The following is a 12,195-nucleotide window of genomic DNA, read 5'->3' as shown; positions in this document are numbered from 1 at the left end:
GTTTCTACTGGGAATAACTCAGTATATGCTCTAAGTTTAACAATGAACTTGTCGTTGATTTTAGATTTAGGTCTATTGTTGTGCTTTCCACGTCCATCTTTAGCTGACACTCCAGATAAAAGAATATTTGTTAGTCGCTGTACTTGAATGTGCAATATGACATGCAAACTTATGAACGCATGTTTACTTACAGAAATGCAATTACTGTTTTTATTAGCAAAATATAAAAAATTACTTGCTCTAGGTTTTGCGTTTGCTGCACCAACTTCAGTTCTTGGACGGCAACTGATGACCGGTTTGTGTTCAATTAATCCGAGTATCAGCCTCATTTTTACATTTATTGTTCTACAAATTGTAAATAATTGTCTTCCTATCTTCATCAATAAATTTCTTCATGCACTGACATTTACAAACACAATCTGATCCAGTAGTTTTAGCTTCTACTAGCTTACCTGTGTGCTAATGTAAGATAGTCCTTTCTGGCGGGCTTGCTTTATCTTTTATCATTTCTAGGTTTGAAGATTTGCTTTAGGTTTTTTTCCTTTTATTGGCAATTTATTTTCTTCATCAAATGTTGTTTCTTCATTCAAATGTTGTTTCAATTTATTTTCTTCATCAAATGTTGTTTCATGATTATTAAACAGAATTTTTCAACAACAATTCAAAAAATTGTTAATTAATATTTGACTTAAATTAAACAAAACAATAATGCTAGTTATTTATCAATTATCTACCATTCTGGTGATATAATTTATTTAACTTAATTTGGCGCATTAAAAAATCATTACTAGTCCTGGACAAGTATTGTTCTTTAATTTGTTTAAATCTACTTTATGGCAAAAAATAATGAAAGAAAGATGGAGTAGTATTATTTTTGTAGTACATCGAGAAATTGACATAAATTAAATAAATTAAATGAAATTATGAAAAAAAGAGCAAATAACAAAAAATGGACTGTTCTTCTTCACATCAATTCATATATAGTTAATAAATTACTTAAGAAATTAGATTTATAAAAATATATGTATAACTTGTTGCAAATAATTGATATATATAATTAATTGTAATTGGACATTCATTTATATATTATATATTTGTAGTTAAATAACTTGTGTTCATAGTTTCGAGTTTTTGAAAAACCTGTCAATAACAAATTTTTTTGCATGTATTTAAAGAAAAATGTCAAGTCAAATGTAACCTCACCAGTATAAACAATTAAGTTCAGTTATTGTAATAACTTGGTATTACATAAGTTATAAAAAGCAATTTTTTATTTTTGATATTTATTTTTTTAAATTTTATTTATTTTCAACTTAAAAATAAGATAAAAATTTATAAACAATATACTATATATTAAACATTTAATATATAATATAACAATAGCATTATAGTTTGTCTGAATTAATTTTATTGATGTTCCAATAGATCTAATAAGATTTTTGTCTTGTTATGAAACTTTTAAACATAAAAGTTTAACTTTTGAAAATTTTTTTTTGAAATATTTAAAGACACAAGTTTCTTATATTGCTAGCTATCTATAGATTTATAATAATTTTGTATTAATGTGTTACATTATATATAACTGTATATTAAAAACATTTATAACACTATGTAATACAATTTTTGTTCCTGGCTTTTAAGTGTTACATTTCAATTGCTAATGTCTAAAGTATGTGAATTCATTAAGCACAAACTTTGCTCACATGACAACAGCACAAAGAAAACTTGTTTCTTTGTGAAAATAGATCGATTTTTTTTTTATTTTCATTATTATGATGATGAAAATAAAATTCATTATGATACCACTCAGAAAGGTTCAGAAATGTTTAGATTTTCTAGATCTCAGTTGTACTATGAAGTAGCCTCCAAATGTAGTCCTTGATCATGTTTTTGTTATACTGTCCTTGGTATTGACATTCAAAGTCCAATATATCTTGATGAAAATGTTCACCTTGCTCCTCGGAGTAAGCTCCAATGTTCTCCTTGAATTTCTTGAGATGCAAATCAAGGATATGGACTTTAGAAACATTCTGTATCTCATTTTGGCATAATTCTCTATGAGATTCTGCACCAACTCCACATATTTTTCAGCTTTGTGATTACCTAGGAAGCCCTAAACAACTGCAACGAAACTGCTCCAAGTTGCTCCCTCCCTCTTGTTCAACAGCTTTGCAAAGTCCTCATATTTTATGATCTTCTCGATCTTTGGCGGACTAATATACCAGCTCTAACCTTAGCCTCAGACAGCTTTGGATAAAGATCTAGGAGGTATTAAAATGCTGCTGACTCCTTGTCAAGAGCAGTGACAAATTGATTAATGAGGTCTAACTTGATGTGCAGCGGTAGCATAAGCACTTTATGTGGTTCTCTCAGCAGCTTCTATTTCAAATTGCTTCATAACAGAAAACTCGATCTGTTGTGTCCTGTCTTTTGTGCGAAAGTGCGCTTTAGTGTCACAGCTATTCCAGAAACAGAGGAAACAAAGAAATTTTGTGAAGTCTCCTTGAAGACCCATGAGGAATGACACCATTCTGAGTCACTGATGACCTTCTATCTGTAGTCATCATAATGCACTCAGCAACATTTTGACACGAGTGTAGTCCTCTTTGAGATAAACAGAGTAAGCCATTGGAATAGACAAATAAAATTGTTTCCATTGTGAAGCAACACAGCTTTGAGGCTCCAGAATGGACTGCCTATGGATAGGCGCCATTTAATAGGATTACATGCATTACCTATAGCCTGGAATAGACCGACAACATCATTGCAGAAGTAAAACCCATCACACTAACTGTTGACTTGTTGCTTGACTCATTGTTGACGCTGAAGTTGGAGAATCTTTGATGTCACTTTATCTGATCCGTGACTTGTAGGCCATCATTAATCAAGTTCCACTGATTAAGCCTGGATACCAGAAGCTCAGCATTTGATTTTGTAAGTTAGAGATCCCTAATTACATTTTTCACTTCTTTCTGGTTAGAGAAGTACAGCTTTCTATCCCCAATTTTATCTGCAAAGTCATATTCCATATCACTTATACCTGCCTCGCTATCTGACTTGCTGCTCTCTCCTGGCTGATGCTGTCTAAAAGGATTTAGAACAGACAGTTTATTCCTTCTTCTAAGTTCTAAGTCAATTTTTATTGTACTCCATGTTTTTCCCCTTCTTGTGCTATATCTAATTGTAATTTTTTTTTCCCCTCAGCTGCTATATCTAATTGTAATCATTTTCATAAAAACTCTCCTGAGAACAAATGCCTTTTTATTATTGCAAAAAATGTAAAAAAAGTGCTGTCTAATGCTAAGCTCCATTATTCCCAGTTTACTAAATCTTGTATCTTATCTAATAAGTTATGTTTTATAGACTTTTACTTGCTGGAATATGTTTCTGTGGTTCCAATTTTTAAAAACTCTGGAAAACATTTTAACCTCTCTAACTATTTTCCGGTCCATCTTCTCTCCATTATTATCAAGGTCTTTGAGTCTTTGATTAACTAATTTCTAACATCTCATCAATAACTTACTGTCTGACAACCAATATGGTTTTTGATCTTCTTGCTCTTCGGCTGACTTGCTAACTGCTGTGACTAAAAGATTTATTACTGTAAGTAATTATCACAATACTGTCAACATTTTTATATTAATGAATGGCAACCCTTTCACTGAGTCCTTTAATTTACATTTTCTTGGATTTTTGTTCAATAATGACCTCCCATGGATAACCATATATACAGTTGATCGCACAGATAGTATCTTTCTAGTATCTGCAATCTGCATCTGTCTAGCATCTGTCTAGCATTTGCAAAAGTTTTTTCTCTTTATCCTGCTTGCTATTATCTTTCTCCTGATTTCATATTTATTTTTCTCAGTATGGAAAACCTATGTTATATTTAAGCTGGTTCTTCAAATGATGCTCTTTCTCGTTTAGACAAGGTCCAAAAATGCATTGTAAACGTAGTTGGACCTGCTTTATTTGCCAAGCTTGAGGTTTTCTCTCATTGTCATAAAGTTGCATCTCTTTATCTTTTCTATAAATACTATTATGGATGCTGCTCAAAAGAGCTATCATTTCTAGTTCCATTAACCAAAACTCATTCTCGCATGACTCATCATTCAACAAAATTGCATCTATTTACTGTATCTGTCCCTGCATGCTCCAAAATCTTGTTTTTTCCCCATATTTTAATCTTTTAAAACTCTTTACCACCTTCACGCTTTTTTGGCTATTATACCTACGTACATTTCAATTTTTTTGTCGATCGCTCTCTTGCTTTTTAACTGTTTTTCTTGCTTTTTTACTGTTTTGTTTTTTTACAACTTCTTTCTTAATAGTTTTTGCTTGCATCTTTTTTGGGTGTGAATAAGATTTAAAAGAAAAAAAGTTTTATAAAAATTAAAAACATACTAGCAATTTATATATACAGCAAAAAAAATAGATCATCACATTTTATATTAAATGAATTGTGTTTAGTTTGCTAAATCAAATTAACTTTATAAACATGTAATTATATTTTAATTTTTCGAACTTTATAAACTTATAAATATGATTTTATTAGTATATTTCTCTCTAGCTTAACAGTCAGTTAGAAATTTTCATGTAAGTTAAAAAAATGTTTTAAAACTATTTTTTGCAATGTTGAGTAACCTGCTATGTTGCAATGTTGAGTAACCTGCTATGTTGCAATGTTGCAATGTTGATTAACAAAGAATAATAAAAAGTAACATAAATTTACAACAAATGAATTTATAAAAACACGATGTCTACTTTTTTTAAGAACGTTTTAGGAATATAACATAAAGTATTTTATTGCCAATCCTTCTTATATTCATTTTTATTTTACCTCCAAATTATTTTAGAGACTTCATGGATCATCATTTACATGCAGATATTTGGGAAATTTTACCTGAAAACATTATTTTGGATCGGAAAATTGGTGAAGGAGCATTCGGCACTGTATTTATTGGAAAAATCAATGATAAAATTTTTGCTCAAAAAAACTTTGCGAACCAAAAATCTAAAACTTTGTTTTATATCAAGGAAAATGTTGCAGTAAAGTTTTTAAAAGGTTGTTTTTTTATGTCATATTTAACTCTCTTATAGTCATAATTCAAAAACACAAACCTTTTTAAACAAGGCAGCATTCCAAAGATCCAGAGAGCTGTTAACTTAAGGCATTACTTAATGTTACCAGCATAAAGGATTACAATGCAGTCATAGGGTTGGGCATATGAACCTTAAACCTCTTGATTAAACAGGTTTAAGGTTCACTTTTTTAAGAAAGTATAAAAAAGTTATATATAGACTAATAAAAAAGGACACATAAAAGGAGCCATGACAGTTAGATATGTAAAATATGCCAACTGTTAGATATCAGAGTAATATGTAAAGTATCTTAAATATATCAACTGTATCATAAACACATTAACTATGTTAATTCTATCTGTTTAACTTTTCTTGCAACTTTTATCTTTATTAATAAAAAAAAATGAGCAACTAATAAAATTAAGATAGTAATCTACAATGAATTTTTATTTAAAGAAATTCATCTATGTGAAATTCTATATGGGAGGACCAATAATAATTCTACATGTTAGGACCAATAATGATGGGTTTAGTAAAGTCTTTTTTTAGATTTTTAGATATTTAAATGTAGACTTACTACTAAATAAATTATAGCAATATAAAAATTGTTAAAAGTCATAGCAAGATAAAAAATTGTTAAAAGTCATCGCAAATTTAATTATTTTAACTATTTTCAAACCCATAAAACTAGGTTTCACATACACACACATATACACAAACACACACATGCAACTATTTTGCAATGCTAAGGTTTCAAAGTTTCAAAAAAATTCAAAAAACTGATTTTGTTAAATGCGGTTACTTATTTTTTATTTATTTTTTTTGAAAAACTGCAATTGATTAAAAAATATATAAATTTAATTCACAAAATGTGATTTATTTATTTTTGAATTTATTTTATTTCTTTAAACCAAAGAGTTTCAAATTTTTTCCTAAATTCAACCTTTTTATATAATAGTACTAATTGAATTTAATTTAATTAGTACTATTATATAAAAATTATAAAAATTTCACTGTCATGTATATAACTTATTGGTTAAGTGCACTGATCTCTGGAAAAACCTTAATAATTGAGGTTTAAATCTACTAGAGAAAAAAGAATGATTTTTTATTCATTGCAGTTTTTTAAATACAAAATATAACAGTTTTAGCAAAAAAGACATAATTGTTAAAAGAATTTTTTTGTATTATAAACAATTTTTTTTTTCAAGATCTGTGCTTCCAACAAGGCTGCCAGCAACCACTGTTAGGGTTGGAAGTTACTGGAAGAAAAAAGACAAAGTTTATAGAGCAAGATAACGATTGATAGACAACTTAAAAGGTTGCAAATTATATGAATCAAGAAAGCAAGATGAAGGAAGCAAATTCCAAAGAACTGAAGTTCGAGGAAAAAAACTAGACAAAGAAGAGTTTTTGGAGCACTTAGGAACATTCACAGGAAAAGAATGAGATTTAATTGAATGAAGAGTAACAGGAGAATGAATTTTAGTAGATGGCACAGGAGGCGCTAGCTATTTAGAGCAGTGCCCATTATAGTATCTATAGAAAAGAGAAAGAGAAGCGTCATTACGACGGTTGGAGGTTGGCTGCAAGAGCAAGTCCAACTGTTTACAAAGCATTTTTGCACCTTGTCTAAAAGAGAATGGGCATCATTGGAAGATCCACTCCAAGTAAGGCAACAGTATTCCATACAAGGACAGATTTAAGATTTATAGAGATAAAGAATAGAATCCTGAGTAAGAAAGTGATAAGCACGATAAAGAGATGTAAATGTACAGATGCTAATTTTGCAATTGATTTCATATATGGAGAGTTAATTCTAGAAGATGATTTATTGAGTACTTTACCATTAATAAATATAGGAAGATCTAGACTATTGAGATAATGATTAGCTGAAAAAAATTGAGTTTTATTTGAGTTAAAGTTCACCAGTGACTATGAGCCTCGTGCTGTAGCAGAAAAGAGATCCTTTTCTAGCTTAAATATCCCCTATAAGCAATCAGAGAGTTTAGGCTTTTTATCAAACAAGAATAAATGGTATTATCATAACAAACAATGCCACCTTAGATGTGAGAATTTCTGGAAGATCAATAATTTAAATTAAAAAGAGTACAGGGCCAAAGATAGAACCTTGAGGAACCCCTGAAATACAGGATGTGAAGAGAGTGCTGTCCATTGAGGACAACTTTTATACTAGAATTGGTAAGAAAGGATTCAATAATCTTAATGTTACCTGATACACTGTAAGAAGAAAGCTTATAGAGAAAACCAGTATGCAAAACTTTATGAAAAGTTTTAGAAATTTCATGAGCAATAGCCTTAACCACTCTTCATCTATCTAATGCACAATAAAACCCATTGGTTATTACTGTTAGCAAATCAGCTGTAAAACAAAAAGACCAAAATCCATATTGATGATCAGTAAGTAAGTTATTAGATTCAAGATAAGAGATTAAGTGTTTATTAATTAAAGACTCAAAAACCTTGCTTATGATAGAAAGAAGACTAATGAAATGGTAGTTAGAAGAGTCAGATCCTAGATGAGTCAGATCGCAGATGAGTCAGATCGCAGGCTTGAAAACAAGACTATAATAAGTGCTTGTTAAATAGTTTTAAAAGCCGACTGCACCAGAGAACACTTCTGCAAAACTATATACATGATCTTTACATATACTACCTGCAAGCTTAACTTAACTTACAGACATTTATATACAGCATTAAATACATATATATTTTTACATTTTACTCAATTTTAAAAATCTAATGTTAAAAAACTATTTATGTATATATATTATAACATATATCCATACATCCATTGCTTTTCTGGTTTAACTAAATCACTGTTGAATTTATCTATGTAAAATTAATACATTTTGGTTATTGTTAGTAAATACTCTAAATAAGTGCCCAAGCTTATAAACTTGTCTGCTTTTTTTCCTTAGCTTTGTGCTTGTCTCTTTTATTTTATCAATGCAAGGCATAACTCACACCACCATAAAATAACTTTTTTTTACATTTAGTATTATTTTTTTACATATATGTAGCTAATGCATAGATTTATGGGATAAAGTTAAAGTTAGAACTTTGTCTACAAAAACCTAAAACAAATTGAAACAAACAAAAAAAAACTCTCCTAAGGATGATAGACAACTAATGAAAAATTAAGTCTCTATTTTCTGTTGTTCTAATACTGTAATGCAAAGTATATTATTACAAAATAACTTTTTTATTAGGTTTAAATTTGTTTTTATATAGATAATGCAAACCAATCAGAATTTGACGATTTTCTAGAAGAAATAAAACTTATGAAAGAAATTGGATATCATAAAAATATTGTAAACATGATTGGTTGTTCGACAATAACGAAACCATTATGTTTAGTTGTTGAGTTTATGGAGAATGGAGATTTGTTACATTATTTACGAAATAGCCGCAATAAGGTATATATTTTGTATAGCGATTTTTATGACTTTTTTTTTTTAATCTCCAAAGCTGAATTCTTACCTATTACATATTAACATTTGCTATTTATTCTAAAAATCAAAGTTCAAAAGTAGTACTTTTTACATATTGTTACATAGATTAAAAGACCATATTTGTTTTTTATACAAGTAAAATTGACAAGTAAAATTGACAATTTACTTGTATACATTTTGAAAAATTCAGAAGCTAACCCTGCTTTTCAACTTTGATTTTTTTTACTGCTAATATTTTTTACTTAAAAATTAATTCTGCTTAAAATGTTAGCATATTATAACTTAACAACAAGGAATTCTGCTGTTAAGTTTTACTATTATTCAATTTTAATAATTTTTATTTATTTATAATATTATTTTGTAGAATATTTTTTAAAATATATATTTATAGTATATTTTTTAAAGTATATATTTATAGTATATTTTTTAAAATTTAAATGCTTTCCTTACGAAGCAGCAACTTTTTAGTAATACACATTCAAATTGATGGGCATACAGTTAAGTAATGCTGAATGTTAACGATTTTAAATGTCAGCGATTTTTAATTAAAAATATTGTAAATATGTTATAAAAAACAACTATATAATAATAATTTCTTTATAAGTTAATCTTTTGTTACATATTTAACAATTATATTTTTGCAAATGATGATTGTGTTTTAACGTAATGTGCAAATGTAGTTTTTTTTTTAGATTACATCTTCAAAAGAGGATGGAGAATCATGTATAAGTTTTATGTACACAGATAACTATATTCAAACGCTTGAGGTTTTTATTCGGTTTTGCTTTTTATTTGTTTTTCAAAGTAATTTAATGTATTTTCAATCTTTACTTTAGATCTATCACTTATACTTAGTTCTTTTTTGAACAAAACTTATTATAAAGTATTGTAATGTAATAAGAAGATCTATGTAGAGGAAATCTTTCTCTGTCAGAGCATGTAAATATTATGACCTATTAGCTCAGTTGGTTAAAGCCTAAACATTATCCCAGTTGATTAGAACTTAAATATTAGCTTAGTTGGTTAGAACTTAAACATTAGCTCAGTTAGTTAGAAAATGAAAATTAGCGCAGTTGTTTAGAATTTAAAAATTAGCTAAGTAGATTAGAGCTTAAACATTAGCTCAGTTGGTTAGAGCTTAAAAAAACGTTGAGCAAAAAATGTTCAAATCTAGAAAAGTAGTTAGATAAAGTTAAAATCTGGTTTTTAAAATATGTTTTTTAAAGTCTGGTCTTTGACAACTCAGCTTATGATTATTTGTAACTGTTTTAAATATTAGATATTAGACTTTATTAAACAAAAAGTAACTGTATAATCTTTGTGAACATTTGATCAATGTGAACATTTGACATTAATTTTAATTTAATTTAATCAATCTGAACATTTGACAGAATCCTTTTTTAATTAAATGAATAAAAATTTTAATAATACTTCTTGAGTTTGTACTTAAGGTTTTGCAAATAATAAGAAGTTTTTTTTTAAAAAAAAAATCATCTAATAAAAGTTAAAACTTTAAATTTTGCCTAAATAACCCCCCCCCCCCTTTACTTATTTCAATAGTTATTTTTCAAGCAGTTTGTTTGTGGTCAGTAAATAATTCATTTAGACTCGAATATAATGTGTGCAAAAGGAGACACTTAAGTTTTTAATAATAAAAAACAAACAAAAAATAATCAATTATATATGCTTCATTATTGTCTGTTCCTGAAAATGACTGTTTTCTAAAATGCATATGGTGGGTGGGGTAATGTTGGTCTATGAAGGAATTTGGATCTAATCAACATTTATCACGTTTTCTGAAGCTTTAGATATAAGTTTTTTTTTTGTGAATGTTATAGTTAAAACAGTTCTCTAAATGGTGATTAAAGCAGTAATGGTGGTTAAAACTCTCTCTAAATTTTAATTATAAGCTTACTAGAAATTTTCTTAAGCATATTTTTAATTTAAAGTGGTGCATACATTTAAATATTTCTTCGAATTAGAATTACCTGTAGTTGCTATAGTTTCTGCACCTGAAATAAGTCAACATATATAACTAACATAATAATAAACTAATTTTCACATGCTTGCTCGATGATAGATGAAATAAAAAATTTTAATGCTTTTTTACAAATTTTTATTTACATATTTTTTGTTGTTGTTGTAGTTTGTTTTTCTCTGTCATTTTATTATGATTAAAACCCACTCCTAACAAGACTGCAAGCATTCATTATTATGATTAAAACCCACTCCTAACATGACTGCAAGCATTTACTATTATAGTTAGAAGTTAAAATAAAGCAAAGAAAAGATTTTAAGATTAAGAAAATATTTGACAGAATAATTTAAAAGACTGTAGAAAAATATGAATACAGGAGAAAATCCAAATCATTAATGTTTTTTCGAGCATGAAGAAACAGTTACAATAAAGCATACAACTTTGCTTAAAGATGAGTCGCATGAGATTGAGTTTTGGTTAATGGGACAAGTGATGAGAGCTTGCGCAGCTTGAGCAGCGACCATGGTAGTATTTGTAGACAATAGAAAAAATGCAACTTTATGATGGTGGGGCAAAAGCTCAAGTTTACAGCAGGTCCAACAATGTTTACAATTTTTTTTTGGAGACTTTATCTTACAGCAAGAGAGTCTTATTGGAAGTACCAGGCCAAATATGAGAACAGCATTTCATACGAAAATAAATGAACAATTTATAGAGGTATTAATTCTATATTTATTTATAGAATGAAAAACAAGTTAACTAGTAGAACCAGCTAGGATTCAAATCGATTAAGTAATTAAAATTTAAGTTGTTAAAATATTGGAAGTTAAAGATTTAATGACTTAGCTTATAAGAATAATAATTGAGCTATAGTTTGAAGGGTCAGAACAATTTCCAGAGAATAAAAAAATGGAACCACAGATATCATTCTTAATCAGGCAGGAAAAAAAATTTACATGCTTCCCAATTTTTGTAAAAGTTGGCAATTTTGATGGAGGGATCAATCCTAATGAATCTACAAATTATGTTTGTTCATATTATAGTCACAGTGTAAAACTACTTGCAAAAACATTTGTGTAAAACTCTTTTAATAAAAATAAAAAAACTCATTTGATAAAATAAAAAGTATTTCCTCTCTTAACTTTAAGTAAATTATAATTTTGGATAAATTAATTCACACACCCAATAATTTTATTTAAAGTTTTTTTTTTATTTTTATATTTTTTTTACTTTATATATATATGTAAATTTTTACAGAAATTATACTAATATTTTACAGACAAAGAAAGGAGAGGAATTTACCTCTGGTTTTATCCCATATGATATTCCTCTAAATAACATTGGATGCATAACTCCGGATGACCTGTTAAGTTTTGCATGGCAAATAGCTTCTGGAATGGTAAGAATTTTTTTTAAAAAGTGTTGAGCTTATTAACTAAAGTTTTTAACTTTTAAAAGCTTGAATTAAAAACTATAAAAACTTAAAAGGTAAAAAAAATGCCAAAAACATAAATTCTCGTAGTTTATGTCAAAAACATAAATTCGTGTAGCAAATTTAAAATTTGCTGCATGAATTATTGATGGCTTCATATATTGTGCCATCAATGTATAAAATTTATTTCAAATTTTTAATTTAATAATATTTGTGCATGCATTTCA

The 12,195-nt window shown here is 28.0% G+C and overlaps 1 protein-coding gene across 1 annotated transcript in view; it reads left to right on the top strand.

Moving 5' to 3' along the window:
• LOC136085584 (uncharacterized) overlaps positions 1-12,195 on the top strand; it is a 41,327-nt gene that overhangs the window by 27,070 nt on the left and 2,062 nt on the right. Inside the window, exons 8-11 of the mRNA XM_065806904.1 lie at positions 4,857-5,065; positions 8,338-8,522; positions 9,251-9,325; positions 11,816-11,935. Of these exons, the coding sequence (XP_065662976.1) occupies positions 4,857-5,065; positions 8,338-8,522; positions 9,251-9,325; positions 11,816-11,935 (589 nt within the window). The remainder of the gene's footprint in view (positions 1-4,856; positions 5,066-8,337; positions 8,523-9,250; positions 9,326-11,815; positions 11,936-12,195) is intronic.

The sequence above is a fragment of the Hydra vulgaris genome, chromosome 09 (assembly GCF_038396675.1).
Source record: "Hydra vulgaris chromosome 09, alternate assembly HydraT2T_AEP".
Classification (NCBI taxonomy): Eukaryota; Metazoa; Cnidaria; class Hydrozoa; order Anthoathecata; family Hydridae; genus Hydra; species Hydra vulgaris.
Note: the sequence above shows the minus strand (reverse complement) of the source record. Positions and strands in the feature narration are given on the sequence as shown.